This window comes from Pristis pectinata, chromosome 20, assembly GCF_009764475.1.
Source record: "Pristis pectinata isolate sPriPec2 chromosome 20, sPriPec2.1.pri, whole genome shotgun sequence".
Lineage (NCBI taxonomy): Eukaryota > Metazoa > Chordata > Chondrichthyes > Rhinopristiformes > Pristidae > Pristis > Pristis pectinata.
In genome coordinates this window covers 21,428,169-21,455,763 of record NC_067424.1, presented here as the reverse complement: position 1 = coordinate 21,455,763, position 27,595 = coordinate 21,428,169, and the positions used below count along the sequence as shown (strand labels likewise).

The 27,595-nt window shown below is 39.4% G+C and overlaps 1 protein-coding gene across 1 annotated transcript in view; it reads right to left on the bottom strand.

Annotated features, from left to right (window-relative positions):
• LOC127581038 (protein FAM107B-like) overlaps positions 1 to 27,595 on the bottom strand; it is a 35,833-nt gene that overhangs the window by 3,232 nt on the left and 5,006 nt on the right. Inside the window, exons 2-3 of the mRNA XM_052035095.1 lie at positions 9,796 to 9,977; positions 6,688 to 6,832 (exon numbers count right to left, since the gene is read on the bottom strand). Of these exons, the coding sequence (XP_051891055.1) occupies positions 6,688 to 6,832; positions 9,796 to 9,977 (327 nt within the window). The remainder of the gene's footprint in view (positions 1 to 6,687; positions 6,833 to 9,795; positions 9,978 to 27,595) is intronic.

The window sequence follows — 27,595 nt, the reverse complement described above, 5'->3', positions numbered from 1 at the left end:
GCCTATTATTTCTAACGAGCAACAGATATTGAAGAGAAGCCCTGTATAAATAACTCAAAAAAGAATTGGACCTTTTACTGATAGGGAAAAAAATTGCAGGACTATGTGGAAAGAGCATTTTTGATAGTCAATCTAATGAACAAATCCAGCATTTCAGGACTACATTTTTCAAAATCTATTCCTATGTGTTTAAAATTTCTCCTTTGGCTTGGGTTTGAATAAATACCTTGCAATTATACACAGTTTTCAAATAAAATGTATCTTTTATATATATATCCACGTGCAACACATTGGTAAAGGTACAGCATTTCTTGCCTTACAACTAATAATATTCTTGATCAATAAAAACATGCTGAGAGTTCTTTAATGTTTTCCATATTTTATGTAAAACTGTTTCCAACTATCACCGTAAGAGTTTATCTAATATCTCCCTAAGATATCTTATGTTCCAGATGGTAAACTGAAACCTAGATAAATGAGCCCTATTGCAAACTAAGAGCCTGCATAATTTTGCACGCTGTGTTGAAATAAACATAATGCATCCTTAATGCCTGCACAAACCAGGAATAAATTATACAAATTTAGAATCTAGCAAGAGTCTAGCTTCATAGCTTCACTTTAAATTTCCATATTTAGTGACCTGAGTAGCACTATCTTTGAAAAGAGTTGACTTGGATCACTTGGAATTCCAAACTTCTGCACATTCCTTTCTTATTGAACTTTTCTAGGAACCAAGTTTTGAACTTTGATCCTCTTGCAGCTCAGTCAGGAATTGGGTAGCTCACTTCCAATCAACAATGTCTTTGTTATTGTGGCCGTGAGTTTCCTGAGAGCCATATTATCTACTCAGCATTTCAGCCTCTCACTGCCCCTCCTGTGTCTGTATTCTCATCTCTCAGGTTTCTCTGTATCTCCAATAATGAATTTCATTCTTTCCATTGCAAGAAAAGTCAGGTTAAAATTGGGAGGAGTACTCAGGTTAAGAGTACAGGTCCTCTTCAGGTTATGAATGCCTGACTTGTGTATTGCCTGTATGTATAAACACATGTCTGGGACACCAACGGGATGGATTTGCCAACTGCTTTGGGGCTGCAGGCATTGTCTGCCATGTGGGAACTCGGTTTGCAGCCAGATCTGAATGGTTGAATGAAACACTGGTTTAACTACACATTGCCCTAGGTTGGCTTATGTTTTTATTTACAGATATTGTCAGGTGGACGCATTTCTGACTTGTGAACTGTCCTCAGGAATGGAACAATTTACCAAAAGCTGGAGGAATTCTGCTGGTCAGGCAGCATCTGTGGAAAGAAATGGACAGCTGACATTTCGGGTCGAGACCCTTCATCTGTCCATTTCCTTCCATGGATGCTGCCTAACCCACTGAGTTCCTCCAGCTTTTTGTATGTTACTCCAGATTCCAGCATCTGCGGTCTCGTGTGTCAGGAGTGGAACCCTGTTGTAACCTGGACAGGACCTGTCTTTTCGATTGTGACTGAAATTTAGGGATTAAGATTTAGGGTTTCAGGGTTAGGAGTTTGAGAACTGGAAATTAGAAATTAAGGGATGTTTTAGAGGTTAGAGATTGCTTTCAGCTGAGGAGTTGCTTTGTGCTGGATGTAGAATTAAGAGTTAAGTACATACCAAGCAATATTTTATTTTCATCAAAAGCTCTTGGACTTATTTCTATTGACTAGAGAATAGGAGAGAAATTTTCCAGGTATTTTTTTCCATTTTTTGCCTGAGGCTTTTTATGATTTTTTTTGTTCCTTCCAAGGAAGTGCGTGGCAAGCAGTGGTATGAAATCTTTTGACCCAATGCATAAGGCATCACAACTGCAAAGAAAAGGTTGAGGTTACTTCACAAAAGTTTGTTTATTAGAAAATTATTTAATAATATATTCAATTCTAAAGTATAAAGTTAAGTTCAAGGGCAATGATTTCAAATGGTAAAAGGTGCTGCAAATTTCTATGCAAAACAATATGTGGTCTTATTTGTTGCCAAGTATTATGTTAAATGTTCCAGAGGCAGCTTTAGTGAGAGGCTTTATTGAATTACACATTACTGTGTGGTTTATATTTGGAAATATGGTCATCTACAAAGCATAAGATATTCTGAAATCAATTTTTTATTTGGTAGTTTATTAAAGAATATAATAATAGGATAAAAATTACAAACAGAAGTGGAAAATATTTTATACTGTGGATCAACTTTTCTTAAATTAAAAATCCTAAAATGCTTCCAAATCAGTGCTAAATTCAAAATGATTCTGTATTACATTGTCATTCCATTTCTTTTCTCAGATTGTATGAAAGAACTGCTGATCGTAATTAGGGAGAGCCTCATCAGTTGTCTCAAGTTATGTGGATGACAACCACAACATATTAATTATTACTAGTCGAATTGAGTTTATGTATATTCAAGATATCTCACCCAGACATAAGTTAAAAATCTAGCTGTTTGTGCTGTATAAGAACAATTTCTTAATAAATTCAATCAGACAAATTGAAAAAACATTCAATAAAGCAGTTTGCCATCTCAGGTAAAACAGTTAAGCACAGATAAGCTCAGCCGATCCAGCCTGTTCCTTTCTCAGGTTATATAAAAAATATATCTAGCAATGAACTTCATTCCACTTTTTCCACAAATTCAATTCCAAAGCAGAATAGTGTAAATTCTGTTGATTCAGTATGGCTGAAATAAACAGAGCTGATTAGTGAATGAAACTCAGTGGTGAGCCAGGATACAAATCTTTCTCCTTTTATGGGCAATGTTGACTTCCAGTTCTTTTGTGTCTTCTATGGGAAGTCTTATTTTACTTTCCATTTTTGGCTCCCTATTTCTGCCTTTATTGCACTGCTATTTGCTCAGAATTCCCTGATTTGTTGCCTCCAAATCTTACTCCTTCGAAAGCTCTCTTGCTCCCTCCTTATCTACATTTCTTCCATTTAGAACATAGAACATAGAACATTACAGCACAGTACAGGCCCATCGGCCCACAGTGTTGTGCTGACATTTTATCCTGCTCTAATATCTATTTAACCTTTCCCTCCCACATAACCCTCCATTTCTCTATCATTCATATGGCTATCTAAGAGTCTCTTAATTGTCCCTAATGTACCTGCCCCCACAACCTCTGCTAGCAGTGCGTTCCATGCACCCACCACTCTGACCTCTGACATCCCCCTTATATCTTCCTCCAATCACCTTAAAATAATGCCCCCTCATGTTAGCCATTTTTGCCCTGGGAAAAAGTCTCTGACTATCCACTCAATCTATGCCTCTTATCATCTTGTACACCTCCATCAAGTCACTTCTCATCCTCCTTCTCTCCAAACAGAAAAGCCCTAGCTCGCTCAACCTATCCTCATAAGACATGCTCTCCAATCCAGGAAACATCCTGGTAAATCTCCTCTGCACCGTCTCTGAAGCTTCTACATCCTTCCTATAATTAGGTGACCAGAGCTGAACACAATACTCCAAGTGTGGTCTAACCAGAGTTCTATAGAGCTGCGACATTACCTCACGGCTCTTGAACTCAATACCCCGACTAATGAAGACCAACACACTATACATCTTCTTAACAACCCTATCGACCTGCATGGCAACCTTGAGGGATCTATGGACATGAACCCCAAGATCCCTCTGTTCCTCCACACTGCTAAGAGTCCTACTATTAACCTTGTATTCTGCCTTCAAATTCAATCTCCCAAAGTGTATCACTTCACACTTTTCTGGGTTGAACTCCATCTGCCACTTCTCAGACCAGCTCTGCATTCTATCAATATCCTGTTGTAATCTACAGCAACCTTCTACACTATCCACAACACCACCAACCTTTGTATCATCAGCAAACTTACTAACCCACCCTTCCCCATCCTCATCCAAGTCATTTATAAAAATCACAAAGAGCAGGGGTCCCAGAACAGATCCCTGCGGAACACCACTGGTCACCGACCTTCAGGCAGAACATGCTCCATCTACCACCACCCTCTGTCTTCTATGAGCGAGCCAATTCTGAATCCACACAGCCAAGTTTCCCCGGATCCCATGCTTCCTGACTTTCTGAATGAGCCTTCCATGAGGAACCTTATCAAATGCCTTACTAAAATCGATATACGCCACATCCACTGCTCTACCTTCATCATTGTGCTTTGTCACATCCTCAAAGAATTTAATCAGGCTCATGAGGCATGACCTCCCCCTCACAATGCCATGCTGACTGTCCCTAATCAGCCTATGCTTCTCCAAATGCCCATAAATCCTGCCTCTAAGAATCTTCTCCAGTAATTTGTCCACCATTAAAGTAAGACTCACTGGTCTGTAATTCCCATGGTTATCCCTACTCCTTTCTCCTGTGGCCAGTGAGGACCCAAAGATCATTGCCAAAGGCGCAGCAATCTCTTCCCTAGCTTCCCGTAATAACCTTAGATATTTCCTGTCTGGCCCCTGTGACTTATCTATCTTAATGTTTTACAAAAGTTCCAGTACATCCTCTTTCCTCACGTCGATATGCCCCAGCATATCAGCCTGTTGTATGCCATCCTCATAATTGTCAAGTTCTCTCTCACTGGTGAATACTGAAGCAAAGTATTTGTTAAGGACCTCCCCTACCTTTTCCGACTCCAGGCACACGTTTCCTCTTTTATCCCTGATCGGTCCTAACCTCACTCTAGTCATCCTCCTATTTTTCACATATGTGTAGAATGCCTTGGGGTTTTCCTTGATCCTACTCACCAAGGACATCTCATGCCCCCTTCTAGCTCTCCTAAGTCCATTCTCAAGCTCCCTCCTGGCTACCTTGTAACTCTCCAGACCCCTGTCTGATCCATGCTTTCTAAACCTCAGGTAAGCTTCTTTCTTTAGCAAATGGTTTATTTCTGTATCCATCTTGGTCAATGCCATTTTTGTACACCAACGCACACGTCTGTCAGTCTCCATTATTTCTCTTCAAAATCTCTTAATTTCTGTGATTCTTTTTTCTACTCTATTTTACTATACATGCACTTTAGTTTTACAATTAGATAAATGGCTTTGACATTAAACTCGGCCAAAATTTAATATATTTGCATGAAGTTCCTTTGTCCTTTAATGCTTCAGTTAAAACAGCAGCAAGTGAGTCACATAAGCAAATCGGCTAATCTTCAAAGAGTGGAGTTTAATAGGATTAATGTTCAAATTTCCTAATCAATGCTCACAGACACAGGAGGGTGTAGAGAAAGGTTATTTGGATTTGGCTGAAGAATGAAGCAGGTGAACATAGTCAGTTAAAGCCTTCTTGGAGCAGTGTGGGGAAGTCAGCAAAATAATGCAAAGCCAATTTACTGAGAGAATAGGCTGCATGGAAGTAAATGGGGGACTGGGACAGGGCTGAGAGCTGACCCAGACTGCCTATGTTGGGTGAATATATGAAATATGAAAAATAAAACAGAGGACATTAAAAAAAATGACTTGAATGGCGAAGTAGGATCTATGCTTTTATGGTGATCTCAGATCATGGCTCAGTGCACAATGCTGAAGGCTCATGAAAATCATGCATTTATAAAGAGAGCTTTTAATCAAGAGGTATGTTGTTTATTGCATTGCTCAATGTACTAGGTACTAGGCATGTTTGGTTCCTTAGGAATCCTGATCTCTCCAGACTAATTTTCTTAGTAAATAAAAATGATAAATAAATACTGTAAATGGACACATTATTTTAATACTTGATACAAAAATCAGGGGTAGAGTTTTCATTCTGGGCACAGCTAGGAACATGAGCCTAAAATGTGCTTAAAATTATGCTTGTTAGATTCTCACTACATCTCAAGTTTCTGCAATATCACTTTCCATTAACAACTTCACATGACCAAGAAAATGAATTCAATTTGAGGAACCTTCCTGATTCAGTACAACTGCTGATATCTCATGATTTTGATCTAGGGCATCCATTTTGTGGAGGGTGGATCATTGTTAATACTAAATTTCAAAAAATAAAAGACAGTTTTCTTAGAACCCTACTCCACCTAGTTGTTGACAAAAATAATTAATTCTACTCATTTACATTTGTCTGAACCTCAGCAGTTCTTGTTCTTCTTATATGGGTAGAAATGTTTTTGCAGAATACTGATTTAATACAGGGCAGTTAATTTTTGATCTAAATGCAGGTTGTCCCTTCAGATATAGCAAATGTAGGATCATGGGATAAATGTGGGAAAGTTTAATAAAGCACCAGTGTTAAATGGTCACAGAAAAAATGAGCATTAAAAAATTTTGGGTGCAGCTCATTGAAACTTCTGTGATTGTATGTATTGATTTGGACACTTCCACTAAATAGCATTGATAGCATGGAAACAAGTGGAAACTTGATCCTGCGTACTTACTTTTGTACACTTGTTGGTAAAATCCAGAAAACAATGTATACACAAGTGTAAATTGATTGCCTTTGGTGACTTATTCATTCGTTAGTGAATGACACCAGATTGTTAAGCATGCATTTGAGAAGAACATTTATTTTACAGTGTGGTTGGAAGTGAAGCAATTTTTACCATAGCTAGCAAATATAATCTGTATTAATGCATACACAAATGTAGACACACCTGCACCTTATTACTAACTTTAGTTGAATGCATTGCCATAGAAACTTTGAATAATTGATACTAGATTATTGATATTAGATTTAGTGAAATGATACAAAGGATCAAAACGTACCTGCTCTAGTTTCTGGTGCCTTTTATTAAGTTCCTGTTCAAAATCTGTTTTGGGTCTCTGGGCTTTTTCCTGTTCCCTTAATAAATTGTATTTTCTTTGTTCCATCACCCGTTGGAGTTCAGGTTTGTTTGGTAGTGCAAAGCCTCTGAGAGGAAGTAAAAAAAATATTCTATTCTATATAGTAACTTCTAAAATACTTTGCTTCAATGGACCCTTAAAGTCCAAATTCAAGTTTTGTTAAGTCAATGTTAAGTTACACAGTAATGCTGCAAACTTCTCATTTTTGTTTTTAAAAAAGGACATTTAAATGTTGAACAATAAAATAGAATTCATGGTTTCTTGTTTACTCCATCAGAGACAAAACCACACCCTACTATATGAGATAATAGTTGAGATATGTGCTGTTGCCATACGTTCAATCGCCCCCTTCCACCAGTGTCATTATATTTACAAAGGGAATTCCAGTATTAATCTTATTTGTACTGTGATGAGTGAGAAGCAACTACATTTTCCAAGAATTCTATAAATGGGGCACATTTTCTACCCGGGCATTAATGTTCACACTAAATCATGCATGCATTCCTCCATCGAAGTCCCGAAGCCCAGTGCTGGTGTGACTATAGTCTTTGCTTTCTGTGTCACTGGCTTCTCCTGCACTGGCTGGATGGACTTCCCATGGAATCCAATGGAACTTCTACACATTTCCCAGCTCTCAGGCTGAAAGACCTGCCCACTGAGTCTGTGTGTGAACCTCATCGAAATGAATTGGAAGAAATGACTAAGTTCTAACAGACAATTTTATTTTGTTTAATTCCATTACATAAAATGAATTTTTTAAGTGTAAGTGTTTATTACTGTTTTTCTTAATTAATTATTTTAAGTTTTGGTGTGCCTCAGGAATCAAGGACACTAACATTCAATTTTTTTTGGATGTTTTGACAGTTAATAAGCCTGGAACAAGGTCTCGCCATCTGTGGGTACAGCTGGTCACTTACTCCAGCAGAAGCCCTGCATGCCCTATGCTGCACTGGGTCGGGGAGCTGCCTCCTAGCAGAAGGCTGCACCTGGGACCATTCTGGAAGAGTGTTTTTTGAATGTCTTTGGTGCTTTATTCTTTATCTAGTAAATGAAAATCTGCCATAATTCATAAGTGGTTCCCAGCAAATCTTCTCATAGAGAAAGAGTAGCAACAAACGTCGAACCAAGCCATCTTTCACAAGGTCTGCCAGTTACAACAAGACTCCACTATCATACATGTACTCCTCTACCCCTTCCCTCTCAGCATTTCAAAGGAATTGTCTCCTTCACCACTCCTTGGTTGGCTCTTCAGTCCCCACCAGCTACTCCCCATCTTAACACACTTTCCCACGCAAACCAGGAAATGCAACACCTGTCCTTTCACTTCCTCCTTTCCCACCATCCAGAGACGCAGACAATCTTTCCAGTTGAAGCAGTGGTTTACCTGTGCTTCTTTCAACCAAGAGTATTGCATTTGGTCTTCATAATGTGGTCTCCTCTACACTGGAGAAACAAAATGCTGTTTGGATGATAACTTTGTGGAGCACCTGCATTCAGTCCGCAAGGGTAACTCTGAGCCTGCCACTTTAATTTGCCATCCCACCCCCACTTTGACCTATGTGTCAGTAACCTCCTGAATGTCACAATGAGGCCCAACACAAAAACAGCATTTCATCTTTCATCTGAGCACATTGCAGACTTCCAGAAGCAATATTGTATTTGCCAATCTTCAGTAACTTGCTCGTTCTTTCTGCCGTTTCTGCCAGTCACCTATTTGTGATCTTGGCTCATTTTTACTCTCTCTGCTCGTGTATCCTCGCCTGTTGGTCATGTCCCACAGCCCTGTTATTAGCAATACATAACACAGACAAAGAAGCATAATCTGCTTCTAACTGCCACAGTAATTAATTTGGTCTCACCATTTCAGCACCAGAACAGTTGGCCCAGTTGGTGTCTGTTTGTGTTTATGCTCCAAACCTGTCTACTCTAGCCCCTCTACAACCAACACCATCAGCATATCCTTTCTTTTGCCTGTTCTTTTCCAGCTTTCCATGCAATGCATCCATGCATTTTGCTTCAACTGTTCCTTACACATTGTATATTCTTACAGTAAATGAAAATTATGCTGCATATTCTGGAAATCTGAAATAAAAACAAAGTGCTGGAAAAGACTCAGTAGGTCAGGTAGCATCTGCAGAAGGAGAAACAATTGACATTTCATATCTGATGAAGGGTCTTGAACCTAACATTTTAACTCTGTTTCTCTTTCCATAGTTGCAGCCTGACCTGCTGAGCATCTCCAGCACTTTATGGTTTTATTGTATATTCTAACCATTCTTTGAGTAGAATTTTTTCCTAAATTCCCCACACAATTTATTAGCGAATATTTATAGCCTCTGGTTTTGGTCCACCCCATGGATGGAAATGTTATTTCCAAATCCCTCCTAATAATGCTTTTACTATCATAGATGCTTCTATTACATCACTCCTCAACCAGTTCTTTTCAAAGGAAGAGATAAAACCTCTTTAGTCTTTCCCAATGATTCTAATCTCTCAGGTGTCTGGATATTTTCTTCCCTTGTCCATTGACTTTATATTACTTTTTATAATGTGCAAGCTAGAATGTTTCAACAAACTGCATCTCTGATCCAACCAAGTTTAATATGAATTCCCTGCATTTCTATTTTCTGCAAATGTAACTAGGGGTCAGTTTTCTTTTTCCATGATCATGTAACCTGCATCTCTACATTAAGTGACTTATGAAAGTTTACCCTTTGTTCTGCACCCATATTAACTTCTTATTTATTCTTCTTATGTAAATACACATGTTGCAGTTCCCTTTAGGAAAATTAATTTGCCAATGAAATTCAAATTCCGAAAGTTTATTTACTTTTTGTGTGGTCCTCTTCTTCTCACTATTAATGGTATTACCTGATTTAGTGTTAACTACTGATCTCTGAGTCATTTATGTAAACTGTGGGAAGGACCAAAGGTAATGGTTCTATCTTTGAAATGCTTAACTGGGAAACATTCAAAAAATGAAAACTTACTATAAGATTTTTTCAAAAGCGTCTATTAAACAGGACTCACCTCTTGTGGCTTAACACTAATTCACGATGAAGAGCCCGATAACTCTTGGAATCTTTCACAGGATTATTGAGCTTCCGGGGCCTAATGAGCTCAGTATTGCCATCTGGCTGAGTTATATCAGTTTTCTTTAACCCCAGTTCTGCTTCCCTGTTACCACTCCAGGCATATCCTGCAGTGAAGAACTAGTGTTATGCAGACATAGAGAACCCGTGTCACGCACATGTTACTTTTGCTATAGAGTTGGTTAAAACCATTAACATAGATAGAAGACTTAGCAATAACTTTAATAACATCAGTTCAATTCTGTTTATGAAAGTTGCTTATCTTGTATTTAATTAATCTTATATTTAATCAAAGACCTCACCCACCCAGAACATTCTCTCTTCTCTCCTCTTCCATCGGGTAGAAGATACAGGAGCCTGAAGACACGTACCACCAGACTTGAGGACAGCTTTTACCCCACTGTGATAAGACTATTGAACAGTTCCCTCATACAATGAGATGGACTATGACCTGACGATCTACCTTGTTGTGACCTCGCACCTTATTGCATTGCACTTTCTCTGCAGCTGTGACACTTTACTCTGTACTTTTATTGTTTTTACCTGTACTACATCAATGCACTCTGTACTAACTCAATGTAACTGCACTGTGTAATGAATTAACCTGTACAATCGGTTTGTAAGACAAGATTTTCACTGTACCTTGGTACAAGTAACAATAATAAACCAATACCAATACCAATAAAATCCACTAATAACTTTGAAAAATTAACATTCCTTTATTAACAAATTTATAGAAATAATGTGTAAACCTAAAATATTGGTGTGACCCAGTGTTCTTCATTGCAAGCCACCCTAAAGCCAATAGTGGCTCCCTTCAACCCCAAGTACAACTCAAGAGCCAGGGACTGCAGTACAGCAAAAATTTACCATGCTTTTTGTATTCTCTTGCAATGAATTACTTTTAAAGGGAAAACATAGTTATGTACTCGGATGTGGTTGCAATTTATGTAAGTTTTCCCAGTAAAGTAAGTTAAGACCTGGTAATCTGTTGGCAGAGCTGTTAGGTGAGGAATAGATACTGGCCAGGGTAGTAGGGGAACAACCTGACCCTTCTTCAAACAGTGAAGTAAACTCTTAATGTCCATTGAAACATGCAGATGAGACTTAAGCTTACATTTCAAAAGAAGTCACTTTTTGCTATTCTGACTGCATAGAGGAGTCAGCCCAAGTTATGTCCTCTAAGTAATTTTTTAATGATATTGGCAGTTTGACAACATAACTTTTGACTCAGCCACAGAAGGGTTAAAATTAAAAACAAAACCGAAGATGCTGGAAATTTGAAGCATAATTTCTGGATACACTTGAGAAGAAAGAAAGGGAAAACGATACGAGTGCAGGCATGCACCTTTGCGCACAAACGCGCACACGTACACATATACACACATTCATGTACACATAAATGCACACACAAATAAACACACTTAGACATGCACAGTGCAAGAGAAAGAGATACAGCTTTTTGTAAATTGCTTTAATTATAGTCAAAAATGATATTATTAAAGAAAATATGCCACAGAAATAAATGAAATAAGACATTTAATAGACTCAGCTTGACCAGCAGCATGTGCTTTTCACTTCTTCTTTGTTTAATTTGAATTATTTTCAATGGTAACATCTCATCAATAACAAAAGAAAATCAAGAAAAAAATTGCAGATGCTGTAAATTGATATAAAAACAGAAAATTCTGGAAAAACTCAGCAGGTCAGGCAACATCCATGGAAAGAACAGTAGAGTTAATTTTTAAGGTTGAAAACCCTTCATTAGAACTGAAAAACTAATCTCATCAAACAAAGCCCAATGTCTCCTGATAAAGAAAATAAAAGTCTCAGTTGGTAATTACCGTGGACTCCATGGCAGACCATGCATTGGGGATGCTCTTGTTGGTTAGGAGTTGCCAAATTGGTTATGAAACATTAACTGAATATAGCTTTCTTTGCAGGGTCTTTGAGTCGTTTGATATTGAATTGCTTATGGCTACATTCTTGAGCCTTTTCTACTTAGGGGCTAGGTTGATTGAAATGATTTGCTGGAGGGAAAGAGAAATGGAGGGAAAGAGAGAAAAAGAGGCAGTAGAAGAAAGGTTATGAGAGGAGGGAATGTTGTCCCTGAAGGATGCAAATTTAACTCCAGTGAACTGTGAAAGCTTCTTGATGGGTTTCATTATGTAAGATATTTTATGTTAAGTATATCACACTGAATAACTTTTGCATTTGCTGAATTTGCTTCTTAGCAATCCAATACATGGCAGTGGTTTGATAAATATTCTCTGTCAGATTGGTATTTATTCATTAATCCTAAATTGGGAATTACTGTTTCTACTGCGCATTTAAGGTTAATTGTTGCCCTAGGACACTTTATCCATTAAGGTGACATTTGTTTCAAAAGAGACATCAGCTTACTCAAGGGGAAAAAATACCTGCCCTGAGAAAACAAGGAAAAGATGATGTGCTCCACATTGTAATAGCTCATTTGCCCTTAAAATTGTGCATATAAAATATTTTGAAGAGGCAGTAATCGCATGAATTAGAATAAAATATTTATATTAACAGAAGCATAAATATAAATTCATCTAGGAATTGGATTAGATCAGTGTATTGACCAAGAGTCCTAGTCAGGTTACTTCTAAGATCTGCTCACAAACTGGCTGATGTCCCACCCCTGATATTAGGAAACAGTGATTTCCCGCTTTATTTGATTTGATTTTTGATAAGGCAAATTTAAAATGAAATGCTATGGACCTTAGGGAAAATTCTTTGTTCAGGAGCTGCATTGCAAATGTACTTCACCAGCTCACAGCAGGAGAACTTTTTTTGCACACTGATTTGCAACCCTTCTAGGATATGGAACAAATGTAAGATGTAATTTTTCCTTTGATTAAGTATCACAAGCTTTTACAACCGGGGAAGCGTCACTGCCACTGAGTAAAACCTATTTCCCAAATTAGCAAAGTTAGATCTTTCAGAAAATCAAAGAGTCTGTTTTTACTTTATATTGAAGACAAGATGGATGTACAATTCTATGGGAATCCTGTGACCATTTTGTATTCTATGTCCATTCATGTGAAATGTGAATAAGAACTGCAGGAAGAACTCTTCAGTGGCTCTCGGTACTTATTGAAAAGAATCGAAATGATTAAGTTTCTTTTTACTTGCTTTCAAATAGTTTACATGTTAACTTTGTTTTATTGTATTGCACTATCACTTCTACTTGCTTCTGGGTGTTATCTTGAATATTATTGGTTTGGTGGCTTGTTATTTTCTGAGGTTATGAGGTGAACTACATACTATCAAATTTTTAAATCTGGGCACAATAGCACTGAAGAATGAAGATACAGGTTTCAGTTCATAAGAAATTTAATGGACTAATCCTAAGTTTTTGCTGTAATAGTATTTACAGAAACTAACATCCAGTCTTTACCATTTCTACAGAGGTTAGCATGGACAAGAAGTTCTGAGCACTGTACTATACACTGTCAGCCAAAGTGGGATAACTATCACATGCAGAAACTATTGAATGCTTGGATTAAAATAAATGTATGTTACTAACCCAGGATGCTACAGGTCTTTATATTTGTCCACGTTAGGAGAGATATGAGTACAGGTCTCAACATTATGGAAAACCATATTCACACATGGACATAACCTCACACTACACAACCATTACCCTGCGAGGCACATGCCTTGTTACTAACACATCATGACCTAATTTCTCTGGGCAACACTCACTGCTGTGGAAAGATCCACTGAATATGCATCTTTCACAAAATGTAGCTTATCCACACAAGCGTGATTTGCTAGAGCAAGAGATTGAATTTCTTAAGCGGTAATTTAGCTTTAGAACAATATTAAAAACAAATTGTACTTCTGCTCCAAAACATAATATTTTTTGCACAAGTGTCTCAGCCATCCTTTGCAAAACTTGACTGGACAACAATTGGAACTTGCACATGCGTCCAGCCTTAGTTTCTTAACCTTTGGAATCTCACAAAAATATACTTCGGCTGTCCTCCTCTTCATCAGTACACTCAGTTAATTGTTTAGCCTTTCTGTTGACATTGACTCCTGATCCCCTGGTACTTTCAATTTAAAATTTCCCTCCAAATTTAAACTCTGCCTCTTCATATTCCTCTATAATCTATTTATTCATGGCCTTCAACTCCCTCTGTGCTTTAAGCACAGTAGACCACACACTATAATTCCCTCCCATGCTTCTCCATGTCTCTCAGTTCTTTTAAGATTTTCCATCCACAATGGATGGATGACCAATAAATTGATAAGGAAAGGGAAAGTAGACTACAAGAATACTCTTGCAGACTGTAAAAGCTTCTATAAGTATGTGAAAAGATAATAATGGTAAATGTGGATCTGACCAAGACAGGAGAAATTATATTGGGGAGAAAGGATATGGAAGAGAAATTAAACAAATATTCAGAGATCACAGAAGAAGCCACAGAAAACATCACAGAAATAGTGGAAAACTGTATGTCTGGAGTAAGTGAGGAGCTAAAAGAAGTTGGTATGTGAAAAAAGAAGTACTGGAGAAATAAATGGGACTGAAAGCCAATTAGTCCCAGGACCTAATGACATGTACACAAAGGTTTTGAAAGAGATGACTGCGAATATAGTGGATTCACTATTTCTCATCTTCCAAAGCTCAATAGAATCTAGAATGGTTCCCAGAGATAAGAAGATAGCAAAGGTGACCACACTACTTAAGAAATGAGGGAGGAAGAAAACTGGGAACTACTGACCAATAATCCTGACATCAGTAGTTGGGAAAATGCTGGAATCTATTAAGGAAGTGGCAACAGGGCCTTTAGAAAATAACAATAAGTTTAAGCAGAGTTGACAAATCTGTTGGAATTTTTTGAGGTTGCAGCTGGCACAGCGGATATGGTTAAACCAGCTGATATGGTGTTTTTAGACTTTCTCAGGTCTTTCAATAAGGTGCCACACAAGGTGATTTTGTGCTTAAGTGGTGAAAGACTAAAGGGTGTTGGCATTCAGAAGAACCTTGAAGTCATTTAACATGAATCACTGAAAGTTAACATGCAGGTACAGCAAGGAATTAGGAAGGTAAACGACATATTTACTATGATTGCAAGAGAATGTGAGTGCAAGTATAAAGAGATTATACTGTATTTATATGGAAGCTGGTCAGACTGTACCTGGAATATTAGGCTTGCAATGGGAGTGCAACAAAGATTCACCATACTGATTGCGGGAAGAAAAGGGTTTGTCCTATGAGAGATTAAGGCAGGATAAGATAAGATAAGGTAAGATATATTTATTAGTCACATGCACATTGAAACACACAGTGAAATGCATCTTTGCGTAGGATATTTTGGGGGCAGCCCGCAAGTATCACCATGCTTCTGGTGCCAACATAGCATGACCACAATTCCTAACCCGTATGTCTTTGGAATGTGGGAGGAAACCGGAGCACCCAGAGGAAACCCACGCAGTCACGGGGAGAACGTACAAACTCCTTACAGACAGCGGCCAGATTTCTCCGGCCCTAAGTCTTGAAATCCCTGACTTCCTGAAACTGCCCAATCATCCTGCATGAAGGAACTGGCCATTTAGAATTCCTACTGACTTTGCTGCAATAAGCCTGGGACTGAAATGGTACCCAGCATACCAGGTAAGGACCTGGTACCATAACTTTCAGGATGCTTATTTGGTTTTCATTGATGATGCAGTTATTCATTCTCATCAGTAGGTGGTGATACAAACCAAACCCCTTACATTATCCTCTTCGTCAAAATCTTATGTTGTTTTTTTGAAGGAGAATGATTCAAGTCTTTGAATTTGAATACAAATAAGGATTACAACTCATGAAATACATTAATAAGAGATAATATTTTCTGCAATTGACTTTTAATGAGAGGATGAAGAAAATCATTGCTTTGGCATCTAAAACAAACTTTTTGAAACCCTGATGCCAGGTCTTGACCTGAAACATTGATAAATTCCTTCGCACCCCCCCGCCCCCCGCCACCCCTGACAATGCTGTTTGACCTGCTGGGTTCCTCCAGCTGATTCCAGCATCCACAGTATCTTGTGTCTCTCTTTTTTGCAAACATAACTTGTTGCTTACCAGATCTTGGCCCATCTCTCATGCTTTTGAACCCAGTCTATAATGGGTGACAAACAGAAAAAGAAAAATTAATTATACTGATTACTTTTAACACTAGGTCAGAGTTGCTGCTGATACCCTTTGCAAAACTACCAAATTATCAAAGGTTTGTGGAATTTTGAATTCGAGTTACCTCCAGAGTAATTTTTAAATTCTGGTTTAAAAGCATTGTGCTTGTAGTAAGCTTGGTCCATAAAATGAGTCAGTCCTTAAAATCTGTATGATGAATGTGGCCAGTTTCAGCTGACTACTTTGTTTGCAATTGTTTGAGGAAGTTCTTTAAATTAAACTATTTATTTTAGATTGACAGGCAATAGCAGAGACATTTAAACATTTTAAAATATTAAAATATATTTCAAATATTTTAATATTGTCATAGAACTATAGAGTCTTAGAGTCATGCAGCACGGAAACAGGCCCTTCAGCCCAACTGATCCATGCCGACCAAGATGCCCTATCCAAACTAGTCCCATTTACCAGGGTTTAGCCCATAACCTTCTGAACCTTTCCAATCCATGTACCTGTCCAAAATGTCTTTTAAAAGTTGTTATTGTACCTGCCTCAACCACTTCCTCTGGCTGCTCATTCCACATACGTACTACCCTTTGTGTAAAAAGGTTGCCCCTCAAGTTCCCATTAAATCTTTCCTCTCTCACCTTAAACCTATGCCCTCTGGTTCTTGATTCCTCAACCCTGTGAAAAAGACTGAGTGCATTCACCTTATCTATGCCCCTGAATGCCATCAATTTATTCTCCAGAAACAATCAAAATTGATAGAGGGACCCTCTATGTTATCAGTTTAACAATGCAAAATACCTTTTCAGCACTTTATAACCAGTCAATTGTCTGTAGTCAGTGAATGGATATTACTATTATAAAGGGAAGTTAAGCAATTCAGTGAAGAATTTGGACAGTGTTATAAGTTTGGTTTGTATCACCACCTACTGATGAGAATGAATAACTGCATCATCAATGAAAACCAAATAAGCATCCTGAAAGTTATGGTACCAGGTCCTTACCTGGTATGCTGGGTACCATTTCAGTCCCAGGCTTATTGCAGCAAAGTCAGTAGGAATTCTAAATGGCCAGTTCCTTCATGCAGGATGATTGGGCAGTTTCAGGAAGTCAGGGATTTCAAGATTTAGGGCCGGAGAAACTTGGATAATGAAGGGGTGATCCAAGAGGTGAGAAGAGGTGGATAGTGTGGCAGATAATTAATGGGACTTACATGAGTGGAGTTCCTGTCCACCATAGTGCTATTCAAACCTAGTGGCTTTCAGAGTGCCACGTAATGGGCAGTTTTCAGTGCAACATTACTAATTTTTCTGAACGGAGATTACGTCATTTGATGCATATCTGAAGCAGATTATTTTTCAGATGCACAAGGAAGGTTCACAACAGGATGTGCCCTGTTTAATTTCCAGAGTGGCTCAATTCAACCCGGAAATGGTCATAATCACTTTCCACAGGAAAATAATTAATTTTTAGATGCACAGCATTGAAAGAAAACACACAAAATATTCTTGACCAACATTTCTAATCTCTTGCCTACAATTTGAAAGTTACCTACTTAGTCACATTAATCAATCCAGCATGAATCACCAACAAATACTTTGTCTGAGGCCCTGCCAAGCCTTTTAGTTTAGTTAGTTTAGATTAGTTTAATTTATTGTCAAATACACCAGGTACAATGAAAGTCCTTGCTGGCATGAAGCTGACAGAGTAAACAGTATGCACGGTGATAATAAATACCACACTAAATACAGTGAAAAGTGAAAAAGAACAGAATGGTGCAAAGATAGAAGTGCAATCGCTAGTGCAAAAATAAATGCTACAGTGTGCCAGTGAACAAGCCTTGCGCAAGGAAAGGCCTATTCTTAATATAGAACAGTACAGCACAGGAACAGGCCCTTCGGCCCATGATGTTGTGCCGAACGAATTCAGCTATTGACGGCTAAACTAATCCCTTCTGCCTGCACATGGTCTATATCCCTCCATTCTCTGCAAATTCATGTGCCTATCTGAGAGCCTCTTAAATGCTTCTATCATATGCCTGGGGCCATTCCTTACCCATGTGGTCGTTCCCTACCCCTGTGGCCATTCCCCTCAATAACAGGTATACCGCTTTGGATACTGTTGGGGAGGACGACCTACCAGGGGAAAACCAGAGCAGTCAGGTCTCTGGCACTGAGACTGGCTCTGTGGCTCAGAAGGGAAGGGGGGAGAAGAGGAGAGCAATAGTGACAGGGGACTCTGTAGCTAGGGGAGCAGACAGGAGATTCTGAGGACGTGAAAGAGACTCCTGGATGGTATGTTGCCTCCCAGGTGCCAGGGTCAAGGACATCTCAGATTGAGTCCACAGCATTCTAAAGGGGGAGGGTGAGCAGTCAAAAGTTGTGGTACACATTGATACCAACGAACTAGGTAGGAAAAAGGATGAGGTCCTGAAAGATGTATATGAGGAACTAGGTAAGAAGCTGAAAAGCAGGACCTCAAGGGTAGTAATCTCTGGATTGCTGCCTGTGCCATGCGCCAGTGAGGGTAAGAATAGGTTGATTTGGCAGATGAATGTGTGGCTGAGAAATTGGTGCAGGGGCCAGGGTTTCAGATTTGTGGATCATTGGGATCTCTTCTGGGGAAGGTACGACCTGTACAAAAGGGACAGGTTACACCTGAACTGGAGGAGGACAAGTATCCTTGCGGGCAGGTTTGCTAGAGCTGTGAGGAGAGTTTAAACTAGTTTGGCAGGGGGATGGGAACCCAAGTGATAGGTCAGGGGATGGGGCAGTTGGTGTACAGGTTGATGCAGCATGTAGAGAGACTGTGAAGAAAGATAAGCAGTTGATAGGGCAAAATTGCTGCCAGTTGGATGGGTTGAAGTGTGTCTATTTTAATGCAAGAAGTATCAGGAACAAGGGTGATGAACTTAGAGCATGGGTTAGTACATAGAACTACAATGTTGTGGCCATTACAGAGACTTGGCTGTCACAAGGGCAGGAATGGCTGCTGGAGGTTCCAGGGTTTGGATGTTTCAAAAGGGACAGGGGCAGAGGAAAAAGAGGTAGGGAAGTGGCTTTGTTAATCAGGGACAGTGTCACAGCTGTAGAAAGGGAAGACATTCTGGAGGGATCGTCCACTGAGTTGATGTGGGTGGAGGTCAGAAACAGGAAGGGAGCAATCACTCTATTGGGAGTATTCTATAGACCCACCCTCCCCCCCCCCCCCCCCCCCCCACAGCAACAACAGAGACACTGAGGAACAGATCAGGAGGCAGATTTTGGAGAGGTGCAAAAATAACAGGGTTGTTGTCATGGGTGATTTCAACTTCCCTAATATTGATTGGCACCTCCTTAGTACAAAAGGTTTGGATGGGGCAGAATTTGTTAGGTACATCCAGGAAGAATTCCTGACACAATATGTAGACAGGTCGACTGGAGGAGAGGCCATTCTGGATCTGGTACTAGTCAATGAGCCTGGTCAGGTGTCAGATCTCTCGGTGGGTGAGCATTTCGTAGACAGTGACCACAACTCCCTGACCTTTACCCTTGCCTTGGAGAGGGATAGGAGCAGACAGTATGGGAAAGTATTTAACTGGGGGAGGGGGAATTATGGTGCTATTAGGCAGGAAATTGGGAGTGTAAATTGGGAGCAGATGTACTCAGAGAAATGCACATTGGAAATGTGGAAGTTGTTTAGAGAGTACTTGCATGGAGTTCTGGAAAGGTTTGTCCCATTGAGGCAGGAAAAGGATGGTAGAGTGAAGGAACCATGGTTGACAAGAGATGTGGAATATCTAGTGAAGAGGTAGAAAGAAGCTTACTTAAGGTTTAGGAAGCAAGGGTCAGACAGGGCTCTAGAGAGTTACGAGGTAGCCAGGAAGGAGCTTAAAGAATGGAATTAGGAGAGCTAGTAGGGGGCATGAGAAGGCCTTGGCGAGTAGGATTAAGGAAAACACCAAGGCTTTCTACACATATGTGAAGAACAGGAGGATGACTAGAGTGAAGGTAGGACCGATTAGGGATAGAAGAGGAAACATGTGCCTGGAGTCAGAGGATGTAAGGGAGGTCTTTAATGAATACTTTACTTCGGTATTCACCTGGGAGAGAGATCTTGACATTTGTGAGGACAGCATAAAACAGGCTGATAAGCGAGAGCATGTTGATGATAAGAAGAAGGATGTGCTGGAACTATTGAAAAACATTCAGATAGATAAGTCACTGGGGCCGAACGGGATATATCCCAGGATACTACTGGAAGCAAGGGAAGACATTTCTGAGCCCTTGGCGAAGATCTTTGCATCCTCACTGGCTGTCGGAGTAGGACCGGTTGATTGGAGGGTGGCAAATGTTATTCCTTTGGAAAGGGAGTAGGGATAACCCTGGGAATTATAGACCAGTGAGTCTTACTTCAGTGGTGGGCAAATTATTGGAAAAGATTCTTAGGGACATGATTTATGAGCATTTGGAGAAGCATCGTCTGATTAGGGATAGTCAGCATGGCTTTGTGAGGGGCAGGTCATGCCTCATGAGCCTGATTGAATTCTTTGAGGATGTGACAAAACACATTGATGAGGGTAGAGCAGTGGATGTGGCGTATATCGATTTTAGTAAGGCATTTGATAAGGTTCCTCATGGAAAGCTCATTCAGAAAGTCAGGAAGCATGGGATCCAGGGAAACATGGCTGTGTGGATTCAGAATTGGCTCACCCATAGAAAGCAAAGGGTGGTGGTAGATGGAGCGTATTCTTCCTGGAGGTCGGTGACCAGTGGTGTTCTTCAGGGATCTGTTCTGGGTCCCCTGTCCTTTGTGATTTTTATAAATGACTTGGATGAGGATGTGGAAGAGTGGGTTAGTAAGTTTGCAGATGACACGATGGTTGGTGGTGTTGTGGATAGTGTAGAAGGTTGTCAAGGGTTACAACGGGACATTGATAGGATGCAAAGCTGGGCTGAGAAGTGGCAGATGGAGTTCAACCCGGAAAAGTGTGGAGTGGTTCACTTTGGAAGGTTGAATTTGAAGGCAGAATACAGGGTTAATGGCAGGATTCTTAGCAGTGTGGAGGAACAGTGTGGGGTCCAACTCCATAGATCCCTCAAAGTTGCTGCATAAGTTGATAGGGTTGTTAAGAAGGCGTATGGCATGTTGACCTTTATTAGTCGAGGTATTGAGTTCAAGAGCTGCGAGGTAATGTTGCAGCTCTATAAAACCCTGGTTAGACCACACTTTAGAATATTCTGTTCAATTCTGGTAGCCTCACTATAGGAAGGATGTGGAAGCAGAGGAATGGTGTAGTGGAGATTTACCAGGATGCTGGCTGGATAGGAGAGCATGGAGCATGTCTTATGAGGATAGGTTGAGCGAGCTAGGGCTTTTCACTTTGGAGCGAAGGACGATGAGAGGTGACCTGATAGAGCTGCTCAAGATGATAAAAAGGCATGGATCGAGTGGCCAGCCAGAGACTTTTTTCCAGAGTAGAAGTGGCTAACACAAAGGGGCATAATTTAAAGGTGATTGGAGGAAAGTTTGGGGGATATCAGAGGTTAGTTTTTTACACAGAGTGGTGGGTACATGGAACGTGCTGTCAGGGGTGCTGGTAGAGGCAGATACATTAGGGACATTTAAGAGACTCTTAGATAGGGACATGAATGATCGGAAAATGCAGGGGTATGTGGGAGGGAATGGTTACATTGATCTTAGAGTAGGTTAAAAGGCTGGCACAACATTGTGGGCCGAAGGGCCTGTACAATGCTGTAATGTTCTATGTTCTATATCTGCCTCCACCACTACCCCTGGCAGTGCATTCCAGGCCCCCACCACTCTCTGTGTAAAATAAACTATTCCCCCCTCTCCTTAAATGCATGCCTTCTATTGTTAGACATTTCGACCCTGGGGAAAAGATACCGGCTCTCTATTTATGTCCCTCATAATCTTATAAACTTCTATCACGTCTCTCCTCAGCCTCTGCCGCTCCAGAGAAAACAACGTCTCCTTATAGAATATGCCCTCTAATCTACGCAGCATCCTGGTAAACCTTTTCTGCAGCCTCTCCAAAGCCTCCACATCCTTCCTATAATGTGGTGACCAGAACCGAATGCAGTCCTCCAGATGTGGCCTAAGCTGCAACATAACTTCCAGACTCTTGAACTCAATGCCTCAACTAATAAAAGCAGGCATGCCATACACTGTCTTTACATACATCATAACTGCAGAATGTATGAAGGAAATTATATTTGGACCAAGTTCATATCTAAGGTCCAGGAGAGGAAGAAGCCATGGTGCAAAATGAACAGAAGGTTTTGGACATGGATTGTTGGGTATCAGAAGTGGTGGGGCCAGGGGTGGGTCAACCCCATCAGTTGGTGGAGAGGTTAGGACCAGGGTTCAGTAAAGGATTGGGCTGGATGGTAGTCATAAGGTAGATTTCAGTAGTCACAGAAGAGAATTAGAAAGAGTGATGGGGAAGGGAGTTGTTGGTCGTAAGAGGGTATTGGTAGAAAGGGAGGGTCAAGTAGCAGTTGTGGTTCAGTGACTGCAAGTTCATTAGGCGAGCCAGCACTATGCAATCCAATTTCTACATGTGAGTTTTTATATAATTAGTTTGGAACTTAAATGTTGATAGACAAACACAGCCAAAAACTGCAACAACTGACATTGGACAGAACATGTACTTGATTGCAAGATGTTTAATAGATCTAATAGCTGGAATTGATTTGCTGACAATCAATTGTTAATTATCTATTAACAATTTAATAAAAGGAATGCTACTGGAGAATTAGTGAAAAGCTAATGGGATTTACAGTATATAAAGGGAGCAAGATCAAATCCAGAGAACTATCAATCAGTGGTTTCTGACAGCAGAAATGTAATGGAACTCTTCTACATATCCTTCTATATAAAATCTATATTTTATACATTTACTTGAAACAAACAGAAAATCATATCTGAATTAGTCCACTTAATTTAAAATTGTTTATTTCAGATTTTCTGATTAAACACTTCAGGATTAAATTCCCATTGCTTTGCTAGTTATCTAGCTTGTTTCTATTTGTAGGATAATTAACATTTCCAGTGCCAAAACAAATTATTAGAGACAAATTGTAACTTAAATGAAGCATGCTTTTATCTGGGTCAACAGGTAAAAGCTTCTGCAAATGGCTTAATATCTCTTTAGAATATTCAGGTCTGCAGGTACCATCTTTAAGCAGCAGAGGGACTGAGTTTGGTGTAAATGCAGTCACTGAGACAGGAATAGAAGGGGACAATTTCTGCAATTTAGCAGATTAAGGAGTTGTAAACTCAGTTGGGATCGACAAGAGTGCAGAATTTGCTAATTGGACATGTTCTCACTTGAAAAGAAATTATTGTGCTTGAAATTCTAAAGAGATTAGATAGTGCAGACCATGACAAGCTATTTCACCTTGTTCAGTGCAGCAGAACCTGAAGACACAGCCTATGCTTGAAGGGATAAACTAATTTGCAGAAAACTTTGAAAGGAATTTTAACTGCAGGGATGGATTGGGTAAATTGGAGTAAGTGTTAAATTCTTTAAAATGAGAAAGTCAACTCAAGAAAATTTGAACATAGTAGTCCATAAGACCATAAGATGTAGGAGCAGAATTAGGCCATTCAGCCTATCGAGTCTGCTCCGCCATTCAACCATGCCGATTTTCTCTTTCCACCCCATTCTCCCATGTTCTCGCTGTAACCCTTAACCCCCCTACCAATTAAGAAGCTATCAATCTCTGCCTTAAATACACCCAATGTGTTCCACACCCCTCTGTGGCAATGAATCCCACAGGTTCACCACCCTCTGACTGCAGCAATTCCTTCAGGATTCAAAGCAGACATGGTAGTTTAGCAGTTAGCGTAACGTTATTACAGCGCCAGTGACCCAGGTTCAAAGCTGGCCGCTGTCTGTAAGGAGTTTGTATGTTCTCCCCATGTCTGCATGGGTTTCCTCTGGGTGCTCTGGTTTCCTCCCACATTCCAAAGATGTACAGGTTAGGAAGTGGTGGGCATGCTATGTTGGTGCCAGAAGTGTGGCAACACCTGTGGGCTGCTGCCTGAACACTCTACGCAAAAGATGCATTTCACTGTGTGTTTTGATGTACATGTGACTAATAAAGGTATCTAAATCTAAATCTAAATCCTCGTCTCAGTTATAAAGGGATGTTCCTTTTTTCTAAAGCTGTGCCCTCAGATCCTAGACTCTCATACTAATGGAACCATCCTCTCTATGTCCATTCTATCCAGGCCTTTCAGAATCCGGTAGGTTTCAATGAGATCCTGTCTCATCCTTCTAGTACGGGCCCAGAGACATCAAATGCTCCTCATAGGTTAAGCCTTTCATTCTTGGGATCATTCTTGTGAACCTCCTCTGGACCCTCTCCAGGGCCAGCACATCCTACCTTAGATATGGGGCCTAAAATTGCTCACAATATTCCAAATGTTGTCTGATCAATGCCTTATAAAGCCTGGCAGTCCATCCTTGCTTTTATGTTTTAAACTTTACCACGTTATTTATATGGCACGGTAACAGGCCCTTCTGGCCCAATGAGTCTGCGCTGCCCAATTACACCCATGTTATCCTCTCAACCTGTAATATCTTTGGGATGTAGGAGGAAACTGGAGCACCTGGAGGAAACCCACACAGTCACGGGGAGAATGCACAATCTCCTTACAGGCAGCAGCGGGAATTGAACCCCGATCGCTGGCGCTGTAATAGCATTACGCTAACCACTACGCTACTGTGCCATCCAATATGTTTTTTAGTCCTGGTTTAACTGGTAAGAGTTTGCAATTGGGTGCCTAATATGCTCTCAAGAGGTAACTCAGATACCTGCCTCTTCCTTTCCTTCCCCAACCCTTGTGCTCTGGACAGGAACCAAATGAGAAATGGAAAAAATAGTTTCAGATGAGCTCTTCCCTTTAAATTCAGCAAGCCGATCATATTTTCTTATTTAAACTTATCATAGGAACATAAGAAATAGGAGCAGGAAGCTTTGAAACTGCTCTACAATTCATTAAGATCAACTCCTTTCTCCTTCCCCAATTCCCATTGGTTGGGATCATTATCTTAATGAGCAAATGGTAAACCAATGGACTAGGCTCCCTTGGAAGATGAAGGTAGCAGAGAGAATTGATGTATTCAAATATGGACAGTCTTCTTTCAGAAAATAATATTTAGATATAGAGTGTGTGAGCAATTTGGAGTGTGGTAAGAATAACGTGTTTGGGAGGAGCAGGTGACTTGAGCCTATGGTTCACACTGTAAGATTTCCTTGCCTCATGATTGGATCCGTTATAAATGAATTGACGGACATTAATTCTCATGGTTAGTCTTCAACTGTATTAGCTTTGAATCATATGACTAACTCAATGGTAGAAGAACCAGATGAACCATGCTTTTTTTTGGTCTAGAAATTTCTATATTTCTATGTATGGTGGCTAAGCAGCTTTTAAAAAATTTCCTGATTACCCAAATTAGAAATTTTAAAATATGACTTCACACATGGGTGCACTTGTTTTACATTTGAAGCCAAGTTGTGTGAAATTCTCTCCTAGAATCAGTTTCACATTTTTCGAGGTTATCCTCTTGTTTTGCTCTAATGCACACAAGGAATCTCTTTACATTTACACAAGAGTGGAAGTACAAACCACAAGCTGCAATGGTAACAGCATTATCCCCTGCCTGAAAACCACATCAATCATGATGATACCTCAAGAGAATTCTAAATTGATTACATTTTGTACTTGTCAGCCTTTTAAGAAGTGTACTAATTAATTGGACAGATTCTCTTAGCTTGAACAAGTTTAAAATAAAACACAGCAGATGTTTCTTGAGATTAATATGATCATCTTAAAGCAAATTCCTATCTAATCAATGTAATTGGAGCGTACAGTAAAATTACTTCCAGAATGAGAGGATTTCTGAATTTACAACCACTTTATTGTTACAATTTTTCATTTGTTATATAAATTATATCGGGAATCTTGTACTCTTGAGAGGTTTTCTGCATGATGCAATGGATAGTTTAAGTAGAACAAAACATTGGTTAGTATTGATCGGAGAAATAATTTATCTTTGCATTCAGGCTTCAAGACTGGAAAAAAAGAGAACAGTTTATACAGCAGTCAATATTTAACTCACAGCTTTTTAGTTTCACCCAATGATGATCAGAGTTGTTCATGCAAAATTCAGAACTAGTTAAATTAAAGCCCCTCTAACTGACACAGCATTACAAGAAGCAGAAGCCAAAAACCTGAAAACAAAAATATAAAAAGACATTAAAAATTCAGCAGATCAGGCAGGAATTATGAAATTAAGATGGGTTTACTTTCAGACTCTAGTTCCTGAGGAAGTGTTTCATATTTGAATGGTTTTAACAGAGTAAATAAGGAGAAATTGTTTCCATCGATAGAAATGTTGGTAACCAGAAGAAATAGATTTAAGGTAACTTATAAATTAACATGATGGGATGGGACGAAAATTGTTTGAATAGTTGTGGCATATTTTCCAAACTGGGAATGGGCAGAGGAGTAAAAGGATAGCTCATTCAAAAAGCTGGCAAAGATAGGATAGGCGAAATGGAATTCTTCTCTTCTATAGCCTTCCATATATCTACAACAGACTCTGTTTCTCCACAGATATTGTCTGATCAGCTGAGATTGCTTAATTTTTTCTACATTTGCTCTCCGATTGAAGTTTGTTTGAAATTTGTAAAATAAAACATAACATATATATAAAAGCTTCACCCAAAAGTTTTCAGAATAGATGAGGAATAAGATACTGGAAAGATGGTAAAAAGCTTTCAACTCAGATCCATTGTGAAATAATCTGATGATGCAGCCTTGTCCTGATCATTTCATTCTGCTGATTCCTTTCCCAACCCAAACCACAACTGTGGAGTGCTAAGGAGTGATAAACTGCTGATAGGAGATGCCTAGATAAGTGCGTAGGAGTAGTAAGGTTGGAAATAGTTTCTATATGGGTATTCATCTTTAGATCCGTGCTTAAACAAATGGATAATTATTATTCAGGTAAAATTAAAAAACTGAAAAACTTTAAATGCTGGAATTCAAAAATGTCAGAAGTACTGGAATGATGAATGCTACCTTTATGGCAAATTCATTTTAGTAAACAATGGTTTAAATAATATCTGTGGTTATAATTATAGAAGCAAGACACAGTTGGAAATACACTGATAAAGACAAGTTATAATATTTATCTGTCCAGATTTCATCAGATTCTCATAACAGGTTTATACCCAGGTAAACTAACCATGTGCCAAACATACCAACTTAAGCTTACTTTCCCTGTGCATTGGACCATATAAACCATCAATGGTTACCAAATAATGTTCAAATGAATAAATAGATATGGCTAAAATATTACAAATTAGTAACCAGTTTTGCTGAAATAATTATAACTGTAGCTGTTATTTAAGACATTATTTATTAATGCAATTTTGCCATTGAGGTAGCATTCAGCGTGCTGTGGTTGAATTGTTTGCGACACAATCCTATCAGGTGTTCCAGAGTAAGTTAATAGCCAACAACCTTGTACTTTAACAAAATGTATGGACACAACCTAGTG